Here is a 27920-nt window from a genome sequence, read left to right on the forward strand (position 1 = left end):
TCTCAGGCATCCAAGTTTGCTCACTGGCGCTTTGCTATGACCTCTGAGTTTCATGCTCTCCTCCAAAACGATATGTGGCAACTTGTTCCCTATGATCCCTTCATGACTGTTGTTGGCTCTAAGTGGGTCTATAAAATCAAGAGAAAACCTTATGGTTCTATAGAAATGTAAAAAGCCAGATTAGTTGCTCAAGGTTTTTCTCAGGAACCTGGAGTCGATTTTACTGATACCTTTAGTCCAGTTGTTAAACTGTCTACTGTTTGTACCATATTGCCTCTAGCCACATCACAGTGTCAGATCGGATTCAGATATACTCTGATTCGAATCCAATCCGATCTATTTACATCGCTACATTTACAAGGGCTTTCAACTGTGTGTATAAGAGGGGGGAGAGAGAGAGAGAGGACAGTTCATAACAAAAATGCCAAAATTCTACCACAGTCATAGGTATGCAAAAAAAAGAAAAAAAAAAGAAAAGAAACATTCATCATCGATAGTTAAAAAAAAATGATTTCAACAACTTAACCAAGACTTAGCCAACCATTTGGGATCAGCTAAACATTTCTCCATTAAACTCTGCCATGGCCACATTATCAAACTCTTAACAAATATCTCACATTCAAGCAAGTAAAAAACACTTGATAGAAATTCATACTTCATGGACTACAGAGTTTTCCCAATTAAACATTATGAATAACAAATAATGATGCACCTTCAAGAGTCCCTCTTTACCATTCAGATGTCTCGATCGGCATAAGAAAGCGAAACAAGGGTTCATATTGTCATGTAATGCAAACCAAGATGATGAAAGGAAAGTAGACACAACTGCAAAAACAACAGACGAGCATTCCAAATCCAGCCTAGTAGCTTCTGACCTCCGACTTCCGAGAAAGAAAAGGTTCAATTCCCTCCATGAAACAAACATATGATAGGAAAGGTTTTCGTATTGGATTTTTCTTTTTGAGCAAAAAAACCCAGCTTTTCTGATCAGACATCACAACCCATTTTTGCAAGTATAAGAACAAGGCAGCAAAAATTCAGAAAACATCAAGGATGAGTTTAGAAAGAAAAACAAAAAAAAGTTACTCTGATTCTGTTTCTGAACTCTCAAGGGAGTTGAGGGCCGTGAAACGGTCTAGAGGGTCTGGACCGTGGACCCGTAGCTCGGCATCAGGACCGGTGGGTGGGACCACCATTCAGTCCGGTCTAGACCGAATTATCTATAGATAATGGAAATTCGATATTGAAAAACATACAACAGCCATCAGAGTGGCGCAGCGGAAGCGTGGTGGGCCCATAACCCACAGGTCCCAGGATCGAAACCTGGCTCTGATAATCTGATTCAGAGAAAAGAAAAAGCTTCCTCATTTCTTTTTCTTTCTCTTTTTTTTTTTTTACATTTTTTTCGTTTCTTCAGTGACTAATGACAATTCGACTAACACTTAAATCATGTTAGAACTACAACGATTATCAATGTATGTTCATCTTCTCTGCATTCGGATTCTGGTTTACATCAAGTTTTGGAACTGACTTTTGGAGGTGACGACGACGAACCACTTAAATGTTCCTGCACAGAGAAAAAAACCAGAATAGAGATTTTAATCTCACTTCCGCTGACATTAGCAATTGTAAGATTGACAGAGAAATTAATGTTTAACAGTTGAAATTGAAATCCTACCGCAACAATTTCACCTAGTTTGTTCTTGTTCTCTATGGTTGTCACCACTCTGGTTTCAATGGTTGTCACCACTTTTTCTTCTTTCACCAAAACCTTCTCTTCCAATTTCTTGGATTTCCCTGCACACATCAAACGCAGTCAACCAAGGAAACCAGGCATAGTAGCATTTCACTTCACTCTGAATTTTCTGATTGATTGATGGGTTGAAACTGGACTTACGCTTCTCCTCTGTTTCTGTTCTCTTCTCTCCTTCATCAACGAAACCTTTCTTGTGTTTAGCTCCTATTCCAGGCATGTCTGGTTCATGGGGTGGCGAGAAGTACACGACTCCTCCTTCGTCACCAACAATGGCGTCGATCGCATCCTCGTTCTTCCTGGACGAGAAGTAGTGGTCCGGTGAGTCTCGAGAAATCAATCTATCGTGGTGGGCTTCGTTCCCTCCGTCCACCAGCTCCTCCCCCGTAGTACCCTTTGCTTCCTTCGTCCCCCCATCGTTCGATTCTGTATTCACAACTACGTCTTTCACATCTCCTCCCCCTACCACCTTCTCGCTCTGGAATTCTATCTCTGTTGTTGTATTTTTAGGTTCTGGTTGTTGTTGTTGTTGTTGCACTTGCAGAGATGGGCTTTTGGCGACGCCGTCGACGTCGCCTTCAGGGATGGGTTCTAGACCTTCCTTGCTCCTTTCGACGGCAACGCTTAGTTTCTTGCGACGGCGAACAGTATTGCCGGCGGCAACGTCATGCTTTGATTTGTTGCAACCCATTTGAAATCCACACAAAAAGAACTGCAGAGCAGAGAAAGAGAGAGAGGGAGGGATTGTGATGGGGCTGCATCGATTGTTTGCTTATTTTTGTTTTCGAAAGGATTTGATGGCGTTTGAGTTTTTTCAGTTCTCGAGATTCCGAATTCTTCGATAATTCGGAAGGTTGAGATAAACATATTGAGATGGGTGTGTCTATGGGCACACGAGGATATGTTTAGGTAATGACAGTTTTGCCAATGGTGCAACTACCGCATTTAGAACCGGTTTCCGGGTGGATGGTTCGACCGTCCAGTTTGAATAAATGACTCGTTCCAACAAAAAATAAAAAAAGAATAATTAAAATAGATAACTGTCAAAAATCATTGAATGGGTCAACAATTCAACTGCCTAGGTCAATGGGTTATTGACAAATTCAATAGTTTTTGGTCAGGGACCGGGTTTAAGGTAAAACAGAACTGGTTGCTTATACAGTTTTCGAGCCAAACGGTCTGACCGTTTAGGTCAACAGTAGTTCGAAAACATTGGTTAGAACTATCAATAAGTCGGGTCAGGTCAGGTCAGGTCTAGGTCATGATAGACCCAGTCGAGTTTGCAATCAAGACCAAAAACCAATAATAGCTATATTTTTAATATGTAATCAAATTAAATAATTTAAAAATAAGCCTATTTATTTGCTAAATTGACACATTAGGCCCGTTTGATTCATAGGAATAGGGGTTTGGAATTGTAATCGAAATTAGAATGAATCATTGTGATTCAACTATTTGGTTGGATGAAATTGAAATCACATTTTCATTCCTAGTGGAATGGTATTTCCCTCCCTTCCCATGGAAATGAAATCCCATTCCATCTGATTCTAATTATGATTTTGATTCCTTTTTGAATCAAACATACAACCATTCCAATTTGATTTTAAAGGGTTTTTTATTCCAATTCCAGTTACAAACCCTTAAGCATGAGAACATGCTAATATTACAACCATATTATAAGAAAAATAGGCTTTTATAAGGGGTATTCACGATTCGATCAGTGTCCTTTATCCTAAACCAAAGTCAAACCAAATCAATCAATTAACTGATTGATTGTTTCAGTTGTTCAGTTTTTCGAAGTTATTATTTATAATAAATAATATATTAAAAATATGTATAGTATCAATTATCTCATAAATACTATAAATATTTTATATATAACAACCAAAAGTTATAGCTAGCAACCCAATTATAATCGGGACGCATAATACAGACCTAGATCATATAATAATTAGGGAGACCAAATCTGCTCCTCACAGAGCGCACCTCAGAATGACCTCACAGGCACCATCATGCATTGGGAACATTTCCCATGAATAATAATTCATAAATATAGAAGATGTTTTTGATACATGATGGGATATGCTTATGAGGTTAGTGTGAGGTGCGCTCTATGAGGAATAGATCCGGTCTCATAATTAGGTTGGATCAGGTTGTCAGATCTACCCAACCTATTGTCAACCCTATAAAGCAACACTCCCATGAATAATAATTCATAAATATAGAAGATGTTTTTGATACATGATGGGATGTGCCTATGAGGTTAGTGTGAGGTGTGCTCTATGAGGAGTAGATCCGGTCTCATAATTAGGTTGGATCAGGTTGTCAGATCTACCCAACCTATTGTCAACCCTATAAAGCAACACTCCCATGAATAATAATTCATAAATATAGAAGATGTTTTTGATACATGATGGGATGTGTCTATGAGGTTAGTGTCAAGTGCGCTCTATGAGGAGTAGATCCGGTCTCATAATTAGGTTGGATCAGGTTGTCCGATCTACCCAACCTATTGTCAACCCTATAAAGCAACACTCGGTAGTTAATCCGTTTGGTCAGCCGTCAGAATTAGAATCAGAATTCAAATGGCATATTCCCTTTTCTGTTTGGTTCAGAGGAGAACTGAAACCGAAATTGGAATGGACTCTCATTCCCCAAGGAGGGAGGGAGGGGGGAGAGGAAATGACCATTCCCTCCCTCAAATAGGAGAATGCCATTTGACCATGAGAATCGGATTTCGATTCTGTCTAACCAAAGGTTGGAATTAGAATGGACCTTTTTTATTCTGATTCTAGACCTCTATTCTCATGAACCAAACGGATCCTTAATTGATTGAGAGCTCACTTGCAATCTAACTAGGGCCCACAACTTGCCACATGTTGTGATGCATATCCAATAGATAAGAGATGGATCAGACACCCTTCTTCATACCAGAAAATCAGGATAATCATTTCTACCCATTTCTTTCATATCGAATCCTTTTTCTTCGGATTTCAGCATTTCCTCCTCCAATCCAATACCACTATCTTTGCATTGCTTCTTCCTCTACGGTTTTTTCTTCCCCTCAAAATCTGGATATTAGGGGTGTTCACGGGGTTGGCGGTTTGAGTCATTTTCTTCATCCAATCCAACTTAGCTGGTTTACTTGTGATTAAATCGAAACTGACCGACCCTGAAGCAAAACCAATCCAAACGTGAATGGTCGGTTTATCGGTTTAGTTGGTTTTTATATATATTTTAAACTAAAATATCTATATCTAAATATTTATTTATATTTAAGTTTATTTCTTTTTAGTTTTTTATGCAAAACCAATATATTCAAGTCGATTAGTTTTTTATGCAAAACTGATTTTTTTTGTCAATATATATTTAAATTTATACAGAACTGAATTAAATGTTGTACCATTGTATTATACTTGTATTGATTTTGACTTTTGAGTTTTTAATTTTTATCATAAATAACCAATTTCTTTTCAAAATTCAAACAAAACACAAATAAAATATATCAACATATAACATATACGGTAGGGACTAATTAATAATTACTTAAACATAGGATCGGTTCGGTTCGGTTCGGTTTGGTTTTATTTTCATGTATGAAAATCAAACTGAACCAAGTTGTCGGTTTATTTTCTCATACAGACCGAAACCAACCAGTGGTTTTGAAAAACCGACCAACTCGAATTGGGTCGGGCCGATTTCGTCGGTTTGACATTTAATGCGAACACCCCTACTGGATATTATCTCCAATCTTCTACCATTCAAAACTAAGGATTCCATGATTGAACCGATATGCTTTACTTCCAATTATTATATATTGTGAATTTAGGGGTGTCAATTGGACTGGATTTGGTCCAATCCGATCCAGTCCAATGTGAGTCCATTACAAATGGATCAGGTTCAATCCAATCTAATGAATATTTTGGACCATTTTGGAATAGGTCCAATTTAATGTCTGGATGATCTAATCTGTTCAAATTCATTTTAATTTAGATTGTTTTCGATCCAAACCTGGTCCATTGACACCTACATATATTCTTATCTTATATTAATGGACTAGATATTGGCTTATGGACCAGATTCAATCCAATCTAATAAATATTTTGGACGAGATTGATTATTTGATGGGGAACAAACATAAACATACATATACAAATAGAAATGGTGCAGAGCTCAGATTGATCTACAAAAGGACACTATGAATCCATTACACTTATAATCAATCAGGGAAGTCGGCATTAGAATTCCAACCAGAAAAAATGCTACAAGTTTCCATGTCAAAGACCCACCAACCAGGGCGGCCATGCTGGTTAAAGTAGATGCAGTTGACTCTGCATCCCAGTCCATCACTTGCAGACACTGACATGCAACCAGTCAACCCCAAGAGCAGAGTGCGATCGCCCAGGCTTTCCACCTTGACCCAAGATAGCTCAGAACGATCAAGCTTGAAAACTTCCACATCATCCACCACGTCCATCTGTTTCCTGTTAAAGATTAATGTAGAAACTATTTACTGTTGAGTTGGTCAAATAATGACTTAGTCCTTTCAGTTGGGCTGTATTTGCTATTTTTTAGGAGTCATATCAGGGGTGTTTGGTACTAGAATCCCTGATAGTTTGTTATGTTTTCTTGCTATTTAAATGTTGGTTATGCAGTGAATAAAGATATGCCCTTTCTGCTAATTTCGTTGTCTTGTTACTGTTCTTTTCATTGTGTTAACCATCCTTTATTTTCTAACATTTGGTATCAGAGATTTTAGTACCAAACACCCCTGATATGACTCCTAAAAAATAGCAAATACAGCCCAACTGAAAGGACTAAGTCATTATTTGACTAACTCAACAGTAAATAGTTTCTACATTAATCTTTAACACCCTCCCTTAATGTAGAAATTTAACAACACCTAAAAGATCTCTTAAATCCATGAATTTCTTCAGTGGAAGTGGCTTGGTGAATACATCTGCAACTTGATCATTGGTACTGCAATATTTCATCTTGATGTCTCCTTTTGCAACTAGCTCTCTTATGAAATGATGGCGTCTCAATATGCCTTGTTCTACTATGATAGACTGGATTCTTTGTACTTGATGGCTTCTTCAAAGACAATTGGTTCATCAATCTTGGCAATTTGACATCGTTCTGTATTGTCATAAATTTCTTGCAATGATCTCCATTTTTTTGGAGGTGTCTCTGATGAAGACAAGCTTGGTGAGTGTGAACTTGAGACCGGTGATTGACTGTTTGCTGGTGTAGAGGAACCAGAACCTTCATTCTCATTTTCTTGCCTTGTAGGAGAGTTAAGGAACTCGTCATCTTCTAATATTGGACCTGATTGCACAATCTCCTAATTCCATGCATTCTTCTCATCAAATACAACATCACAACTTATTAGTAACTTTTTTGTGACAGGGTCATAGAGACGATACCCTTTAGTTTCAGTACTATAGCCAAAAAATATGCATTTAATACTGTTGTTGATGAAGGAAGATTTGGCCCGACCTCTCAAATCACGGCACATGGCAAAAAGGGCAAGTAGCTCGGCACTTAAAACAGCATACCGAGGGTACAAACACCAAAGGGAAGGGACCAGCAGGTCCGAACCCCCTAGCAAGGGGTCCGAACTCCCTACTTTGTGATCGAACTCCCTGCAGGGTGCCCGAACTCCCTACTTAGTGGCCGAAGCTCCCTGCGAGGGGCCCGAACTCCCTCTTTGACCCCGAGTCACACAAAGTAGAGACCCGAACTGGCCCATCTTGTGACAGTTCGGGGCCCCCCTCTTATCCGAACTCAAGACTTCGCCTCACACACCGCTCCAGGCACTTCGCTTCCGGAGCATTGAACTGGACGAACCACGCCGTACTGGACACCGAAGGAGTCCGTATCCAGGGGCGGCACGCCTGACTGACTTGGGATCTGACACTTGACAGCTGCATTTCCAAACGGCCACCTGCCGCCGTCACCTGTCACCACTGCCTCCAGTTACAGAGACAGCTCCGACAAAAGGAGCAGTGACGGTTCTGCCCCAGTAGAGGCGATGACTCCCGAACTGGCGGAAGCACGGAAATACTCATCCGCGACCTGACAGGAGTCCAGGAGTGAGTGCGCGAGGTGGTTATAAAAGGCTCTTCACCCCCAAAGAGGAGGTATGCAAACTTCGCGCTATTTGGTTTATCTTGCCTTTGAAAGATTCTAACTTAAGCTTCGGAGCCTTTACACCGGGTTCTCCCCGGAGCTTCCTCATCTCCTCCGTTTCAGGTTCTCTGCTACTCGGTTCAGAGGCAAGATCGCGGACAGCTAAGACCGGCCGGATTGCGCATCATCAGTTGTCGTCTAACTTCCTTCTCTTTTGAGATGGAACATGCACATGTGCAATTAGGTCCAATATTAGAAGATGGCGAGTTCATTAACTCTCCTACAAGGCAAGAAAATGAGAATGGAGGTTCTGGTTCCTCTACACCAGCAAACAGTCAATCACCGGTCTCAAGCTCACACTCACCAAGCTCGTCTTCATCAAAGACACCTCCAAGAAAATGGAGATCATTGCAAGAAATTTATGACAACACAGAACGATGTCAAATTGCCAAGATTGATGAACCAATTGTCTTTGAAGAAGCCATCAAGTACAAAGAATCCAGTCTATCATAGTAGAACAAGGCATATTGAGACACGTCATCATTTCATAAGAGAGCTAGTTGCAAAAGGAGACATCAAGATGGAATATTGCAGTACCAATGATCAAGTTGCAGATGTATTCACCAAGCCACTTCCACCGAAGAAATTCATGGATTTAAGAGATCTTTTAGGTGTTGTTAAATTTCTACATTAAGTGAGGGTGTTAAAGATTAATGTAGAAACTATTTACTGATGAGTTAGTCAAATAATGACTTAGTCCTTTCAGTGGGGCTGTATTTGCTATTTTTTAGCAGTCATATCAGGGGTGTTTGGTACTAGAATCTCTGATAGTTTGTTATGTTTTCTTGCTGTTTAAATGCTGGTTATGCAGTGAATAAAGATATGCCCTTTCTGCTAATTTTGTTGTCTTGTTACTGTTCTTTTCATTGTGTTAACCATCCTTTATTTTTTAACATTTCCTACATCTGGAAATCAGAAAAACCAGCAGGATTTCTCCGTTGGATTCAATTAAATACTCTCTGAAACCCTTTGACCAGGTGGAGGGGATTGCTCTTTTTGCACTCGAGATTGTAATTTTTCTAGGCCTGGAGCTGAAGTCAATAACTGCTAAGGTTCCCTGCAAACTCAAGGCATAACACTTATCTCCAAATTCAATAGCGTTTGTGAATTGTATGATTCGTGGGTCGACACAGGATGAATTTGGGTCTATCAGTCTGTATTCTTCTTGGATGGATTCTCCTCTTGCAGACACATAGAAGATGACGCTTGGATAAGAACCACCACTTAGTTCCATGCAATCACAGTCGACTGTAGTAGTATCAGAGAGCACTCTCTTAAACTGGACACCAGAAGAGCCCCGTTCTGAAACTGGAAGTGGGCTATCAAGTGGATTTCCACAATCGTAGATTATGACTGAGAGGAGATAGTCTCGAGGCTTGATGGGTCTGGTTATAAGCTTCCCCATGGGAGAATCCATGAGGTGATTCCAGTCCCAACAGAACATGCCCTCCCATTTTCTGCAGGACGTGTTCCATCTGTGGATTGGCTTGTAAAAGTAGAGACTGGTTAGCCTGCCTTCATGGCCGGAAAGAAGGAGCTGTGGCAATTGTCCAGTACTCAAGCTAATTATACATCTTCTTGATCCTGGTTTCCACAGTTTGGAGACCCTGCTGAAGCTGATGCATTCATGTCTTCCGTGGTCGGAATTGATTTTGTTGATTAAGATGTCTATTTGATCAGGGAGGTCTGTCCGAGGAGCTTTCCTGTAAAGGGTATTTGGGCTAACCTTCTTCTCCTTTTTCCTTCTCATTTTTGTTCCTCCTTGCAGCTGCTTTGCCTTCAGAGTACGTTACTGCATGCAATAAAGCAACAAAATGATCATCAGTCTTCACTCTCGGTTACTCCATTAACAATGAATCAGTTCATCTGATTATTAATTAACCAGTTAGAAATAGAATGAATGAATGTAAAATAAAGAGAAACCCACACACACAGAGAGTTAATTATTAAAGAAAGAAAATTAAAATCTTTTGGAGCTGTTCTGGGGATGAGACACAACTCAGAAGACAGAAGTACCTGCAGCATGAATTAATGTTGAAATGAAATAATATAATATATAGTTCATCACTTGGACGTAGCTTCCAAGTTTCTATATACAAATCCTAGCTACTGTCTGTCTCCTTGCTCTTCAAGTAAACTTTAATTTAATAAAAATAGTAAAATACCAAACAACGGATAAACAAGTTTTCAAATTAAGCTGAAGAATCAAATGGGTTGTACTGTCCACACCCAATAATTAAGGTTGGTCCACTACCAACCGAATGGTCTGACTGCCAGGTTCAATAGTCACAACTCACAACAACCCATGGGAGTAAAACTAAAACCCTCAAAATTAGCTAAAAGAAATATTAAAAAGAACTCACAGGGGGTTGAATTATGAATTTTAATGAAACCCACCCAATTGTTACCACTTTTATGATGTTTGGTTGATTAATTGGTTATAGTTTTCATCAAAATTCATGAGTGTTTTGATTGGTCAAAGCCTTTTCGGAATCATACATGTATTTCTGGCATCACGGTTTTGTCCAACCTAGGGGTGAATATGGACCAGGTTGTTTTGGTTCTAAGACAAAAACCTAGAACCTGCACTTAGGGGTCGGGTCCAGGTTTATGAAACCGGAGCCTACCCTGTTAAGATCAGTTTTAGGGTCAGTTCTGGCATTGGTGGTTCTAGTATTGATTCCAATGTCTATACATGGAACCTATTCTTTCTTACTTCTAAAAAAATGGAACTTGCTACTTTAAAAACTTGATTTTCAATAATAGTATTCAAAGTTTATATTAACTTTATTGGTTAAATTAAGTAAATTAATTTGTAGATTCTCATAATGTGTTAATATATAGTTCAAAGCTTATTATTTTAATTTATATTTTATAAATATTACATTTTATACTATTTATTATACACATATTAAATTGAAAAAAAAAAGATTAAATCACTTAAGTGACTTATTGGCCAATTGAGACTATGGTCTTTGTAATCATGAATGCTTAGATTCAAATCTCCAAATCTTGATCAATTTCCAAGGCAGTTCAGTTCCAAGGGCAGTTCCACCAAAGTTAACCAAGGCCAATAGATTGGATAGGGTCAGCTCTAAGCCGGTTCGAGTTGATTCTATTGGGTTCTAGGTAGAACCCACCCATTTATCATCATCTTCGTCTAAATAAATAGCTGTGGGCACATAGGATACAGATATGCAGTCTACAATTTAGAGTTTTCACGAAGGCTCAGTTTGGAAAGATTATAAATACAAATATGTATAGCGTAAATACATATAAATAAGGTTTTGCACTCTACATATTTGCATTTTCACTCCTTCCAAACTCAGCCTAAGGAAAAAAAAAGGTGAAATTAGTGTTCAAATACAGTCTTTATACAAGGATATGCTCATGATCGAGTTATGATTTACTGGTCTTTATACATTAAGTAATTAACAAGTTATTATCAATTTCATATCCATTCACCTTCAAAGATAGATAGTTTTCATCAAACAGTCTCGTGATCAATAACTTTCTTTCTTCTTCTTTTTGGATTTCAGCATTTCCTCCCCCTCCAATATCACTATGTTTGCATTGCTTTTCCTCTCCGTTTCTTTCTTCTTCTCAGAATATGGATTTTAACTTCCAATCTTCTACCATTCAAAACCATTTAAGGATCCCATGATTTAATTGATATGCTTTTTTTCAATTATTATTGTGATTATCTTGTCCCATATTTTTGCTTATTTAATGGAGAAAAAAATATACAAAACACATAAATATTCAAACAGAGAATTAAGGTACAGAGGTCACATTGAGCTACAAAAGGAAATACGAATCCATTACACTAAAAACCTTCTCTTTCCAGGTCCTCCCCTTGTATCAAACTTTTTATAATCAATTTCAAAATCTGGGGAGTCGGCATTAGAATTCCAACCAGGAGAGATACTACAAGTTTTCATATCAAAGACCCACCAACCAGGGCGGCCACGCTGGTTAAAGTAGATGCAGTTTTTTCTGCAACCTAGTTCACTTGCAGAGATTGACAAGCAACAAGTGAACCCCAAGAGCAGAGTGCGGTCGCCCAGGGTTTCCATCCTGATCCAAGATAGACTAGAAAAGTCAAGCTTGAAAACTTCTACATCATCCACCAAATCCATCAGTTCCATGGAAACTAGGAAAACCAGCAGGATTTCCCCGTTGGATTCAATTAAATAAATACTCTCTGAAACCCTTTGAGCAGGTGGAGGGAATGGCTCTTTTTGCACCCAAGACTGTAATTTTAGGCCTGAAACTGAAGTCAATAACTGCTAAGGTTCCTTGCAAACTTAAGGCATAACACTTATCTCCAAATCTAATAGCGTTTGTGAATTGTATGGTGCGTGGTTCACAGGACGATTTTGGGTCTATCAATCTGCATTCATCTCGGATGGACTCTCCTCCTGCTGACACATGAAAGATGAAGCTGGGATAAGAGCCACCAGTCAGTACCATGCATTCACAGTCGACTGTAATAGTATCAGGGAGCACACTCTTCTTGAACTGGACACTAGAACAGCCCCGTTCTGGACGTGGGCTATCAAGAGAATTTCCATGGTCGCCATGGAATTCAAATGTGAGAAGGTAGTCACCAGGATTGATTGCTCTTGATATCAGCTCGGCCATGGGACACTGCATATAGCTATAGCTGGGCTGCAGCTGCTACCAATGCGTGCCCCATTCTGTGCAGTAGGTTCTGCTATAGCCGAGATGGATGATTTCCCCGTTTTCATGGCCGGAAAGGAGGAGCTGCGGCGGCAAACGTCCAGTCGATCTGCATTTTCTGGGTCCTACTTTCCACAGCTTGGAGACATTGTTGGTAAGATTAATATATACACCTTCTCTGTACCTGAAATTGTATTTGGGATCGTTGATGAAGGTGTCTATTTGATCAGCAGGAAGGTCTGTCCGAGGCGCTCTGCTGTAGAGGGTATTTGGACTAACCACATTCTCCATTTTCCTTCTCCTTAATTTGGATCCTTGCTTCTTTGCCATTTGGATCCTTTACTGCAATGAAACAACAGATCTGTGGTGAGTTTTTGTGAAGAAAAAGAAACCCACATTGACATACAGAGAGAATTATTAAAGAAAGAAAACGAAATCTTTTGGAGGAGCTGTGCTGGGGGAAAGAACTTAGAAGTACCTACAGCTTTCTCTTACGAGAAATTAAAGTTCGAAAGAATTTAAGTCAACTTCAAAGGAAGACGCGGGCTGTGAGAGCTGATCAGTGCCATGAATTAATGTTGAAATGAAATAATATAATATAAGTTCATCATCACTTTGTCGTAGCTTCCAAGTTTCTACAAATCCTTCTGTCTGTCTCCTTGCTCTTCAAGTAAACTTAATTAAATAAAAGTATAAAACTAGCACACAACGGTCAACGGACAAACACGTTTCCAAATTAAAGAGACCGGATCTGCTCCTTACAAATGGCGCCTCACACGCACATCCTACCATGCATTGAGAACATCTCCATACTTATTAATAAATATTTACGGGAGATATTCTCAATACACGGTGATGTGCGTGTGAGGCGCCCATTTGTGAGGTGCGGATCCCGTCACGCCCACCCAATAAGTTTCTTGCGAGGTACGAGTAAAACCAAAACACTCAAAATTAAAAAGTTGTAGAATGTAAATAATTTTTGGAAGGTAAATTTCTTAAACTTTTCTTTATCATTTATGGTTTAGCGAATTGATTAAGTATATCTCTATGTGTTTGATTATTGTCTAACGCTACCCTTATTGTTTTTGACCCAAAGTCAACAATAGCATCAAACCCCCGCCATGTTTCTGATGAAGGACAGTGTTAACGGGACTAAGAAGGCCGGTGAACGGAGACCGGATCTACTCCTCACGCAAGGCGCCTCACACTGACCTCACATGCACATCCTACCATGCATCGAGAACATCTCTCGTACTTATTATTCATGGAAGATGTTCCCAATGCATGGTGGATGTGCCTGTGAGGCACTCCTGTGTGAGGAGCAGATCCCGTTCCCTGTGAATCATCCCGTCGCAGGTGAAGGGATGGTGCTCCGTCTCTGTTCTCGGGCACTATATTGATCTCCATCCTTGCAGTGACAACCATCTCCATCTCAATGAAAGACAAAAAGATAATTATAACTTTCACGTGTAAATTTGACTTAAGGGCAAAATGGACATTTTAGCCCTTCCATTAATATTTAACACAGTCATAATTTTTCGAAACACTAGGAGTATCATTAGACAATAGCCAAACAACAAAGATATACTTAGTAAATTAACTAAACCATAAACATAATTTAAGAAATTTACTTAAATGATCAAACCTTTAGTAAAATGTGAAAACACTTGATAGTGTTTGGTTTCATTGAATATTATCTGAAAAATAGTGCCAATTCAATGTTACAATCATTTTCTCCCATAGAGTTTGATTAAATTGTTTGTGAAATAAACATTTTTCTCGATTTGTGTGAGAATCATCCGTTAGAAAAATCTTACTTTTAATGTTCCCCCAACATCAAAGCGTTTTTTACTATTCAGCTTATGTGTCACTAATCAACACATGGTGTATTGGATGAATTGTCTTACCCCTGTGGGAGTGTCAGGCATGATTAATACAAAAAAAAAAGAAGAAAAAAAAAACTTATGGCATGTAACAGTGCCTAAATGTCAAAAAAAAATGTTTTTTCAACCGTTTTTTGTATTTCAAAATAAATACCCCACAAAACGTATATTAAATAAATTACAACAGTACTAAGCAGCCCCTTGATCAATGAGACCGTACTAAGGGTACCCAGCAAAATCTTGGGTGCTCCGTTTGCTTGCAGCTCAAATTCATTTGCACCAGCATAAATACATAGTAAGTGCAAATTCTGATTTACTTCTGCTTAAGAAAGCACCACCACAGAGGCACAAAGTACAAAGAAAACAAAAAGAAGGCCTCAACAAGCACCCAAGCACGACAACCAACAAAACCTACCTACAGCTACAGACCACAACTAAAACCCAAAAAACAAGAAAAAAACCAAACACAGTCCTTTTGTAAAACTGGTCCCAACCACCCGGGAGGATCATCACTCATCAACAAAAACGTCAGAATTAGGGCTGTTCATAAGAATGCCCAACTCGACCAAACCGACTAATTCGGACCGATTCAACCTGAGTCGGCCGGGTTTTCATTAGTACCGGTCGGTTTCGGGTTGGGCAAATATATATAAACCGATATATCGGGTCGGTTTCAGTTTTTTTGTGTGAAAACCGAAATTAACCCGACTCAAACCGAACTAGTCTTCTACTAGTTCGGTAGTTCTTAGTTTGAGTAGTTTCCTACTTAATTATAACTAGTCTTCTACTAGAACTAGAAGGTCCATTAGGCAATTACAATTATAATAGGCAATCTATCATAGTTTCTAACTTTTTATAATCTTTTATACCAAATAGTCAACTCATTAGGCAATTACAATTAGAATTCAATTAGGTATCCTTTTGTATAAAAGCAAAACCGAAACCGATCCAACCCAACCCGTAAACACCCCTAGTCAGAATCATGCTTCAGCTTTTGCTTTCAAGTTATATTTTACTTCATATACATTGCAAACAAACTAAACAAAACAATGTAAAATCCAAAACAGAAGTAACTCACACTCATTTGGACTCGAATACTTTGCCTACTCATAGTTATGTCTTGAGGTTTTCCCACTTTGTTTAGTTATATACTAAGGGGCCATTTGATAACCCTCTGAACAAATCCAACATAATCAAATCGGATCTTAGACTCTACTGACAGCCCCAATGACAATGAAAGGTGTTTGGCTTCCGTCCGTTCGAACAGCCTAACATTAGGAATATCTACGTACTTGTGTGCTTTATTTCATGGAGAGATATTTCTGATGCAAAGTTATAAGAGACCTGACTTGGGGAGATATTCCTGATGCAAGATTAAAATAGACCCTGACTGAAGCCGATCTCCGATGAAAGTAAATGGTAACGTAGATTTCAAACAAAACCAGTCCTAACTCCTAAAGTCTGAATTCACAGTTGGGATACTAGTATTTTTCTCAACCATCCAGATTTGTTTTCCTATTGAATGTCATTTTCTAAGGAAAATAGTCCATTCTAATGCAATCAAATACAGTCTTAGGGGGTGTTCTTTTTTTTTAAATGGTAACGTAGATTTCAAACAAAACCAGTCCTAACTCCTAAAGTCTGAATTCACAGTTGGGATACTAGTATTTTTCTCAACCATCCAGATTTGTTTTCCTATTGAATGTCATTTTCTAAGGAAAATAGTCCATTCTAATGCAATCAAATACAGTCTTAGGGGGTGTCATTTTCTAAGGAAAAGTTAGTCAATATGAAACTTTGATTCCCATTAACCAATAAATTATTTTTTTAAAAAGTTTATTTTCCAAAGTAAATGATACACATCTCCTAAGTGAATAAATAACTTTTTCACATTAGAGGAAAATTACCAATACTTAAATGGGACAAAAATGTCCCTTTTAATAATAGATTTTTATGGTTAAAATGATCATTGCCTTGTTTATATAGAAAATAAAAGAACATGGATAAATGCACTTACCCGAATAAAATATTTCCTGAGAAACACTTACCCAGTTAACTTACCAAAAGTGAACGGGGGGCCTTAATGTTAAATCATACTACCATATCTCAAATACGCTGAAATCTGGAAGTCATTAATAGACGGGTGAAAATGTACATAATGTTAACAACAATTATATACAAACTCCTTTCCCACTCCCAACTGCAAGAATCTCCATTAGCTCCCTTTGAAACAAGAAACCCTACAATTCTTTGCAGCTTTCTTACAACACATCACTAGGTGATCCCAAATATATTACAAAACAGAGCTGCTGCCTTTCCCCATTTTCATACGAAGCTCCAAGGCAGAAGTACCAGGGTCCCTTGATAAAATTATGTTCCCATTGAGGTCCGTTGTGCTATAGCTTAACATGTTATTGCTCATCACAATTCTGCAAGAACTCCATGTCTCAGCTTGTAGTTCAACACCAAAGTACTTTAAGTGATCTGTGATGCTGTTGCCTGTAACAGATCTGCAACGATGGAGGAAGAAAAAAAAAACAACAGCGTTAGAGCCCTTACCAGCTTTGTTAAAAATATGGAAGTACAAGGGAGGAAGAGAGAAATGCCTGCTACAAGAAGAATCTTCACCGGAACCATCGCAAACCTTCTCGGCTGTACATACCAGGCTTCCCAAAGCAATTTCGTAGAGCCAAACCTATAGTTAGAGTAAAAGACTCGATGTTATTGATCAATAGGAGCAAAACACATGACGAGTTATTAGCTCGCAATCGATTCTATGAAAATTCAAACACAGACACCTATCACCTTTTTAAGGCTTCAGAGTGTCGAAAATAACGGTTATGAAACTATATTCAAGTAAACAGTCCATTATAGCAGTGATGTTTCGTTTAGATGCATGCATGCAGTGGTCTGTCTGCCTGCAGGATCTCAGAATCCGTAATTCAACATCTCTTATCTAGGCCTTGAGGATGAAGAGTAAATTTATTTCAGAGTGTTTCTTTGAAGATAGAAGGGTGTATCTTATCTAGGGGCGTGAGCTTATTTTTGAAACCGAACCGGGGTTATCAGTTTTGGGAAAACTGGTAACCGAAGCCAATCAGTTAACCAGTTGATCGGTTCGGTTAACCGTCGATTTTTCAGTTTTTATTATTTACAATATATATTATAGAAAATATATAAATATATAATAAAAACTAGAAATATATATATAATATTATATTTTGAATAATAAATGATATATTATATATTATATATTATAAATATATATTTATATATAATGCATATTTATTAATTTATAGTGTATAGAAAATATAATATATAATATACATAAATATGCGTAAAATATATATATAAATATATGTATACCGGTCGGTTCAGTTAACTGCTGGTTTTCTATTTTGGTTTTTTAAATACCAAACCGATACCTTCGGTTAACCGAATTTTTGGTTCAGTTTCGGTCGGTTTTTCAGTTTTTCTTGCTCACCCCTAATCTTATCATGATTTCACCCACAAAAGAAAATGTGATTAAAAGGATGAATTTTCATACTCATGTTACCTCTCTTGGGAAGTGCTGGTATGTCTTCTGTGGGAAATAAGCATAGTATGGAGGCAAATGAGGCACAATATCATGTGCATGCGTCACACGGATTGTATTTGGCACATGTTTTCTGTAGTAGGATACAAAAACTGCATTACCAATACGGGGTTGTCCAAATGTCATTACCTGGACATTATGGGCCCCATAGTTAACCTGGAAACAAGTAAATAAAAAGCACTATTACTCCAACACAAGTTCCAGTTGAAAGTACAGGATGTTCCTTGATAAGCTATGCAGTAAAATATGAAGAAACACATGTTAATCAAGAAATGGATTTCCAACAAAAATCCATGATACAAATTGTGAGAGAATTAGATTTGAGCATATTGAACAACTCCATATTAAAAAGATAGCTATGCCTAGAATGTTTGGAATTGAACATCCCATTAAAACTACACTGTGTTGCCTAGTGCCACGATATAAAAGGAATAGAAGATGGATGTTTTTTCAGTTAAGTTTCACGAGAGGTTTCATAAGAGGGAAGCAAAAAAGGACAATTTGTTGTGCTCATATTTTGCCACTGATGAAAAACTTTAAACTAGAAAGATTTTGTTGAATATTTGAAACTCAAGGTCCTGTTAAAAGTGCACTAAGTCGCCTAATGCCAAAATATGAGCAAATATTAGATTACCAAGGAAATGAAAGATATTTTTCATATAATTTTCATGAGGGAAGCAAACAAAGAAAAAAGATACCCTTATCACTCAAGTTCACCACCGAGGATATTTAAATATAAATAGGTGAAAAGGAAAATAAGATAAGTTGTAATTATAGTTTATAAGTATTTAGTGAGTGGGCAGGTAAGCACATAAAGAAAATGAAGTCATAAGAAACACTAAGCATATATATAAAGAAGAGTTATGTACCACGAGATCAAGTGCACAGAAGGATGCCATTGCCCCTCCCATTGAGTGCCCTGTCACCATGATGTCAAGGTCCCCATAAAATTTCTTGGCTCTTTTAACTGCATGTATAACCTCAGGTCGTAATGTTGTGTTATGGTAAGCAGTATAAAATCCATGGTGAACCTGAATCCAAAAGTTATGGAATGAAAGCTAATAAGACTCAAGCCATGCATATTCATTCTTATATCTATGTCATTTCTAAAACCCTCTTTACCCAACTCCTACATACCATAGCTTCAGGCATGCCTGGGTAGTTTAGATCTAGTTGTTTCCAGAATAGGTCCTCAATCCAATTCTGCATGCTGCAGACATCAAGTCATTCCAGAAGGAAATTACAGTTCAAGAACTGATAGATAAATGTAACATCTGCACAAGTAACAACACACTAGCAAAGTCAACTAGTTTCCCTATATATAATTTGTTTATTATGTGTCATTCCATTTTCCTAGGTAACTGCCCAATTTATTGAAAGTTTCATAACCTATCCCTACAGCCAATTAGCAGCTACTTTTGTAAGATGTCCACTGAGCCTGCACTCACAATTCAGACTTCAGAGGGAGAAAAAAAAGAATTGAATTCAAGGAACTAACTAAAGATGGCAAAATGACACTTCGCCTGTGTAGGTTATTGAATCTCTGTCTCTATTTTTCTTTTGTTATTCTTTATTCATGCTAGTGGAAGAGTAAGAGAAAGTGATAAGACAATTCTTTCACTATCCAATATAATCTTCTGACATGGATCATTGACGCCAATTAAGGGCTTAAGGCCATTCAAGTAAATCCAAGTTAGTTATTTAATGTTTCAGAGTTTGGAAAGATTTTCCCAAAAGATCCACTTTACTGCAACTTTAATGTATAAGGTCTTCATAGCATTTATACCTGTGTTCCTGAGTGCCCCTAAATGCAATCACAATGGCATCAAGATCCTGTGCTACACCAATAAATGCCTGCAGAAGATGCTTACAGTGAGTTCAGACCTTTGGAGACAGCAAAGAGGAAGAAGCATTTAGCTTTTCAAAACAGAGGAAGAAAATTTCGATAAAACAAATCATTGTGGTGTAGTATAGTTTTCTGGCTATAAAGTATATCATGTTTGCAATAGTATCTACCTGTAAACAGTGCTGGACATCAACAATCAACTCTATAATTTCAAATCCCTGTTTCAATATAAAAGAACATTTATCATTTGCCTAATCATTAAGGAAGAAAATGTTATATCCTTCCACTGTTTAGGCAGTAACCAGAAATAAGCTCCCAAATCTTAATTTTACATTCACAGAATATAAAAAAGTAGAAGTACCTTGGTCATGTGATCACATCTTGAGCATGTCCAAGTAAATAGTTCTGTTAGATCTGACATGTATACCTGCAAAATATAGAAACATGCCTCTGATAATCATTTACAAGTTATAGCTCAAGAGCTGAACTTAGGCAAGACAACAACAAATTGTACTGCAATTAGTCAAGCAAGCAGTCTATTGAACCTGAGATCATGAACCATGTCAATCAAAACTGAATAATTGAATAACAATTTGCAATAGGAAAAAAAATGATGAGTACAGAAGCTTCTGGTTACTCTCCAGTACTAATTCAAGAGAAATATTAACGTGAAAGATTACCGCAGATGCATACTCCACTAATATTGTGGCAAGAGTGTGATTGTATACAGGAAGATGGTCCCTGTTGTTCGCTTTAAGCTCTGTAATAGTGAATGAAAATGTTATGGGCCCGCCCACATCAGAAAAATATCATTAGAAACTGATCAATAGTTTATCACCCAAGTCTAAGTTTAGTTTTTGTTAACACACAAGGAGAAGGTTCACTATGTATCAAAATATTAGATGAGATGTTTCAAAAGCTGTAAATAGCAAGATTTTTTCCCTCATCCCATTTCAGCTGTCTTTTAACAATAGAAAAATGACTATGCATAAAAATTTTTGCACAAGTATTAGTACAAAAAATAACTATTTTCATGAGAAGATAATTTCCGTCAAATCATAACCACAGTTACCCTGTTGATGGTTCCAACAAAATATATAAGGTTGGCTACTCAGAATTTTTACTTTGTTCTTTTTATTTTAAAAGCTTGAACAGATAGGATACAGGTACACCCAACTAATTTTACACGCATTAACTGCAAAATAAGAGTACAATGTTTCAACTTTCAAGGACTAAAACGAGGATGCAGAATATCAATAGAACCGGTTCCACTCCACCATGAAATATATTTAGCTTAGCTACCTAACCTTTTTTTAGATGTTTGTGCATTGAATAATTCACCAACTAGAACAGAATTATCCCAATTTTTCTTATGAGCATAGTAATTTAGAATTCAAGAATTCACACGGACGTCTTTGGACGGACTGATAACTACGATTGCTACAAGTACAAAAACAATATTGCCCTTAATCTACTCCTAATTTCCATATAAGGAAGCAGGCAAAATACCTCATAATCTGCAAATTAGCTGCTAGAAACGAAAATACATTTAACATCTAATATAAAGAACTGAATTCAACGGGGGAAGGAGTCAACCTCTGGCACCAGAAGCTGCAAATAAACATATTAAAAATGCCGTCTTTAACCACAGTCGTTCCATATCCTTTCCCAAGAGTCGAACAATCAGAAGCAAACCAAAAATAAACGACAACGATTTCACACAGTTCAGTGTTCCGTTCTCTGTTTCGACTTCTTCACTTCTAAACTCAATTCAACCCTTCCACCGCCAAGAAAAACGGGGGAAAGAGAGAATCAAATACAATAATCATAACTCAAATGGAAGCCGCAGTCAGTCAAAATTCATGCCCCAGTCTTCCCCACGAACAATCAGGACCTGAAAATCGGAATCAGTTAATTATAAGCAGCAAATTAGGGCAAAGATTCCAGAAACGCCAGAGAAGTATACAAATACATACCCTACCGACGTAACCGTCGACCTTTTTTAGGAACCAGTCAAATAAAGTCCGGCGAAACCCAGGAATTTAGCGTCGAATTCCAGGGAGCTGAAGCCGCACAATGATGGCAGCTACGGAGCCCTAAATTCCAGCTTGGGTTGGGTGGTCTTCAGTCTTCTCTGGTTGTATTCTTGTGCTTTTTAACTTCCGTCTCTGGACAGCGTAGAGAGGACGAAAGCTAAGAATGACAAGAGGGGAAGTTGGATAAAACAAACAACAATAACAGTAAAACCTCTTCTCCGTCGTAGTGACGACATCGCAGTTTGGCTCTGGCAGCTTCCATCTTGCGCTGGGCCGGTGGGCCCGCCCCGTTGTCATTTCTTGGGCGGTTGGGCTCGCTGTTGTGTCTGTAGCGATCTTAATGAAACAGTACTCCCTGCTGCATCGAATCAGTAAATGATATAAAAAATTATGAGATCTAAACTAAACCTGTTCACGAAGCCGGGTTCGGGTCGGGCTTTCTCTGAACCAATGTTCAAAAACCGACTCTGAACCCAAAAAAACTGCTTTGGCCATGGGTTTTTGGTTTAGTGGGTTGACCGTGTCATCTGAACAAATCGTCTAATTTAAAAACTAATGAATGACCCCGTATTAAGTACTGGAAAGTTAATTATATATATATATATATATATATATGAATAAACATTAATAATTTTTATTACTATTTATAAATTGCTATTTTTTAAGACATTCATACAGTCTACGGGTTCATATAAATTGACCCTTATATGTCAAACCTGTACGATTATACGGGTCATTAAATTCAACTTGAATCGCTTATTGTTTTAATTTAACCATTCTTATTATTATTATTAATTTATTTTAGTATTTAATTTAAATTTTTTGTTATATATAATAATAATAACTAAATTTGTAATTATTTAAATATTTACTTAAAATAATTTTTTCCAACCGAGTATAATTATTATATAATAGATTTTTTAATTTATATTTTGTATTTAAGAATAAACACTAATGATTTTGCTTAACAATTTTAATGACTGTTAATAAATATTGATTCTTATCTAAGGTTTAATTACTATATTCGGTAATTACTATGGGGAATGCTTTGAATAAACATTAATGATAACTAATGATTGTTATTTCATTTTTTATTATTCACTTAATTAAGTACTTGATGATTGTTATTATTATTAATTATTTCTATAAATAATTGATTGTTATTATTATTTACTTAATCCAATAATTTTCAGTAAGTAATTATTTGATTTAATTTGAATGATTTCATTTTTTTAATTATTTATAATAGACATTTAGGGTATGCTCTTCATTTGATTTAAGAGACTTACCATGTTTTATCTAGACAATGACCACATACTAAGTAAGGGGTAACTATAGTATCATTTAATTTGAAATTTACTATTTAACGGTAAAAAATCAATGTCGAGCAACCCACACCCAAAAAAGTTTTCAACAATATCACCAATACTGCTTAATATTTAGGGATGTATGAATGGATAAAAAGCATTTAAATATATCCATTCAAATAGGCAAAGAAGGAACTGCTTCAGAAAAAAAAATAAAAAAAGAGGCAAAGAAGGAAGAAAATTATTCAAAGTGATGCTAAGAAAAACAATCCATGCCAAACAACATTTGCAAGATGCATCCATCCTCTAAAGTAAGAGATGAAAAAATATATGACTACAATCAAATCATCATCATGTATGGCTACAATCAATTGATAATATAATCAGGACTCCAAAGCTCGTCCAACAGAAGAAACATTAAACAAATGAGAATAATGGGACCATCCTAAGTATGGAAATCACATCCAAGTTAGGTGGCAACACTTCTTTTGGTCAATCATGGTTATGGATTTTAAGTCTAAGCTCCCCAAGTTGCACGTACACTGGCTATAATTTATCTTTAAGAAAAAGGTAGGGAAACCTGTACATAACCTAATGGTATGCTTGAATTATGGGATTTGGGATATATAAATAGGAAATGTAAGTTGAAATTATAATTTTAGGCATGTTGATGTGTCAATTAGAATACTCATAGATTTTTAGTTCATTCATTTAGTGGTAATTTGAATATTTTTTTTATTCCATGTCTTTATTGAGTAATATAGATTAATAATATATTAATAATTATGAAATTAGTAATAATAATAAGTATATTATTATTACTATAATTTACTAATATTATATTCTTATTATATTTGTTTTGATTTTGAAATAAGTAATATTAAATTATTATTATTATTATTACTATTATTATTATTATTATCATTTATTTTTATTTTATTTTTCTTTTTGCTATGAAGTAATTAATTTGTTATAATTATGGTTTTTAGTTAATTCCTGAAATAGTAATTGCTTTTATAATTCTTTTAGTTTAACAATAGTGAATAATTGAAAGTTTATAATTTAACTTTCACTAAATGAAATATTTATTGGAGACAATAATAGTATTAATTATAATTACTTATAATAATAATAATAATAACAATAATAATAATGTAAATAAGTAACACTAATTATATATTTATAAATTAATTAATATAAATACAAAATGATTATATCCCAATTAATAATTAACATTATTAAAATACTTTTTAATTGCCATTAATTAATTAACATTCTGAAGTAAAAATGATCATTGTCATAATTAAGGAATTAATTATCAGTAAGTAATTATAATCAGTAATTAATTTTTATCAAAAATCATTATTATTAGTAATAATTAATTATAATTATTGATAATAATTATATAATTATATTAATTAATATATTTATTAATTATGATTATTGATAATAATAATAATAATATAATTAATTATTTCATACAAATGTATGAATTATAATTTATGATAATAATTCTAATATAAATAATTAACATTAAATATTTATTTTCAAAATAATTAATATGAGTTAATATAAATATAAAATGATTATTTCCGAATTATTAATTACCATTATGAAAATCATTATTAATTATCATTCCGAATTAATAATGAGAAAAATTATTAGTAATAAAGTATTAGTAGTATGTATTATAAGAAATTATTATTGGTAATTAATTATTATGAGTGAGTTATTATTATTAGTAATTAATAGCTGAATTTAATTAATTATAAGTCATTAATTATTATTAGTACCTCTCTCTTTCAAAAGTTGACTCATCATCATTGTCATCATCAACTAACAACAACAAAATAAATACATAATTTGATAAAAATAGGTAAATATCATTAATTTATTTTCTTATCTTTTGGAAAACTGAATAAGAGAAAAATAAAATGGTTAGCATTGCAAATGAAAAATTATTTGAATTTTGCAAAAAAAAATTATTGAACATAAAAAACCAAATATTCAAAAATAAGGTCGTTAAATCAAAGAGTAGTTAAAATTATTCAGTAAATAGTAATTTGAAGAAATTAAAATTAATAATTAATTATTTGTCTGAATTAAAACGGGTAATTTCAGCAAATAATTTTAAGTAATTAAATTTTTCTATTCACATTTTTTTAATAATAATCAGTATTGTTAATAGATTAATAAAATATTAGTAGTTATGAAATCAGTAATAATAATAAGTATATTATTATTATTATTATTATTATTATTATTATTATTATTATTATTATTATTATTATTATTATTATTATTATTATTATTATTATTATTATTATTATTGTTATTATATTTTTATATTTTTATTTTTTTTATTAAGTAATTAATTTGTTATAATTACGATTTTTAGTTAATTCATAAAATAATATTTTCTTTTATAATTCTTTAAGTTTAACAATATTGAATAATTGAAAGTTTTATAATTTAACTTTCACTAAATGAAGTATTTATTGGGGAATAATAATAGTATTAATTATAATTACTTGTAAGAATAATAATGTAAATAAGTAACACTAATTATATATTTATAAAATTTTTAATATGAATTAATATTAGTATAAAATGATTATATCCCGATTAATAATTAACATTACTGAAATGCTTATTAATTACCATTAACTAATTAACATTCCGAAGTAATAATTATCACTGTTTGTATTAGTAATAATTAATTATAATTATTGATAATAATATAATTATATTAATTAATATAGTATAATATTATCAATTATAATTAATGATAATAATATAATTAATTATTTCATATAAATGTATGAATTATAATTTATGATAATAATAATTATAATATAGTAATTAACATTAGATATTTATTTTCAAAATAATTAATATGAGTTAATATAAATATACAATGATTATTCCTGAATTATTAATTACCATTATTAAAATATTTATTAATTATCATTTCGAATTAATAATGAGCAATATTGTTAGTAATAAATTATAGTAATTAAGTATTAGCAGTAATTATTATAAGAAATTATTTTCCGAATTAATAATGAACAATATTATCACTAATTAATTATTATCATCAATTAAGTAATAGCAGTAATTATTATAAGAAATTATTATCAGTGAGTAATTATTATTAGTAATGAATAGCTGGAATTAATTAATTAGAAGTAGTTAACAATAATTAATTAGTAATTAACAATAATTATTATTAGTAATTAATAGCTATAATTAATTAATTAGAAGTAGTTTACAGTAATTATTATTAATAATCAATAGCTGGAGTTAATTAATTAGTTTAGTAGTTAACAGTAATTAATAGCACAGTTTCCTTTCTTTAGGAAATGATTGAAAGTGGGAGCTTCCCACTTCTCACAACTCTACATGGTGGTGGACTCCACTCTGCATGTTACTGGGCTCTTTTTTTGAACTACCACTAATCAGAATTTGACACATGTCTAGTTGGCTCTATTCTTGAACTACCACTGATGTAACTGTTTCTGGTCACGTATCAGTTTTTTTTTTTTTGGTGATGTATCAATTTTTGGCTAAGTACCTCGTCATCTTGTCTGCTCCCATGTGGTCGGTGACTCAGAGGCTGAAGTGGAGCTCCCTGGTGGCGAGCTGCCTAGTGGTGAGCTACCTGGTGGCGAACTACCTAGTGCCGAGCTGCCTGGTGGTGAGCTACCTAGTGTCGAGCCGCCTGGTGGTGAGCTACCTTGATGCCAAGCTCCCCGATGGTGAGCTACCTTGATGTCGAGCTCCCTAGTGGTGAGCTACCTTGAAGTTGAGCTCCCTGGTGGTGAGCTTGATGAGCTTTGTTGCTCTTTTAGAGACCTGCAAGGAACCAAATGTCAAAGGACCCAGGGTGGCTTACTCGGCGGGGACATTCCGATGGCTAAGTTAGCACAATATAGTAGTAGAGAGCTTGAAGATGATATAAGAGAATGAGAAAGCTAGAGAGCAGAGATTACCATTAGACCTGTTCATGGGCCGGGTCGGGCCAGGCTCGGGCCGGGCTTTAACTCTTTATTAACAGAAAAATGTTAGGCCCGAGCCCGAAGCCCAACCTAATAAAAGAAATTCGAATTTTTCCCTATTCAAATGGACATTTTCTATTTTAATTTAGATGTTTTTTCCCTATTTAAATGAACAATGGGCCTACAAGTGAATCAACAACATTATCAAATCAAAAAATTTATTCAAATGGACATTACATAGGGTTTTTACTTTGGTTTAACTATAGGTCAGGCCGGGTTTACTTAGGTTTAACTATAGGTTGGGCTGGGCCGAGCTATTTTGGCAAAGCCTGGGCCCGGCTCGAATTTTATGCGAGCTAGGCTTTTTGGCCTGAGGTTAAGCCCGCAGGCCAAAAAGCCTGTTCAAGCCCGTATGGGGGTCGGGCCGGGCCGGGCCGGCCCGTCGGGCCACTCGGCCCATGAACAGATTTAATTACCATCCTTCCTTCGCCCCTGGGGGGTGAGGTCTTTATATACTGGAGTCCTCGTGGGTTAGGTGGAGCAGTTCCTGGATTCCCGCTGTGATGGGACCTGCTTTCGTGTTAGGTGGGGATAAAGCCACAACTAGTAAGGTTGCCCATTTCCGCC

The 27920-nt window shown here is 35.5% G+C and overlaps 2 protein-coding genes and 1 non-coding gene across 6 annotated transcripts; 1 reads left to right on the forward strand and 2 right to left on the reverse strand.

The window, feature by feature from the left end:
- Nucleotides 1–590: 590 nt before the first annotated feature.
- Nucleotides 591–2597, reverse strand: LOC109114031 (uncharacterized). The gene is made up of 3 exons (XM_019196041.2): nucleotides 1898–2597; nucleotides 1679–1797; nucleotides 591–1567 (listed from the first exon to the last, which is right to left on the reverse strand). Exons 1-3 carry the CDS (start codon nucleotides 2442–2444, stop codon nucleotides 1514–1516), a joined length of 720 nt encoding a protein of 239 aa, XP_019051586.1. The 5' UTR covers nucleotides 2445–2597; the 3' UTR covers nucleotides 591–1513.
- Nucleotides 1264–1335, forward strand: TRNAM-CAU (transfer RNA methionine (anticodon CAU)). The gene has a single exon. It is a non-coding gene; the product is annotated as a tRNA-Met (tRNA).
- A 14025-nt stretch (nucleotides 2598–16622) lies between the features above and the next one.
- On the reverse strand, nucleotides 16623–22188 carry LOC104587603 (lipase-like). Of its 4 annotated transcripts, none has more exons than XM_010245275.3 (11): nucleotides 21929–22188; nucleotides 21549–21846; nucleotides 20633–20712; nucleotides 20314–20379; nucleotides 20123–20170; nucleotides 19893–19960; nucleotides 19244–19316; nucleotides 18976–19137; nucleotides 18068–18262; nucleotides 17118–17206; nucleotides 16623–17021 (listed from the first exon to the last, which is right to left on the reverse strand). In XM_010245275.3, exons 2-11 carry the CDS (start codon nucleotides 21610–21612, stop codon nucleotides 16805–16807), a joined length of 1062 nt encoding a protein of 353 aa, XP_010243577.1. In that variant the 5' UTR covers nucleotides 21613–21846; nucleotides 21929–22188; the 3' UTR covers nucleotides 16623–16804. The 4 variants fall into 4 exon arrangements, with proteins under 4 accessions (XP_010243577.1, XP_088756822.1, XP_088756820.1 ...); XM_088900696.1 differs by having other exon boundaries at nucleotides 17146–17206; nucleotides 21929–22187; XM_088900694.1 differs by having other exon boundaries at nucleotides 18068–18235; nucleotides 21929–22186.
- Between the last annotated feature and the right edge of the window lie 5732 nt (nucleotides 22189–27920).

This window comes from Nelumbo nucifera, chromosome 3 (assembly GCF_055504915.1).
Source record: "Nelumbo nucifera cultivar China Antique chromosome 3, China Antique-T2T, whole genome shotgun sequence".
Classification (NCBI taxonomy): Eukaryota; Viridiplantae; Streptophyta; class Magnoliopsida; order Proteales; family Nelumbonaceae; genus Nelumbo; species Nelumbo nucifera.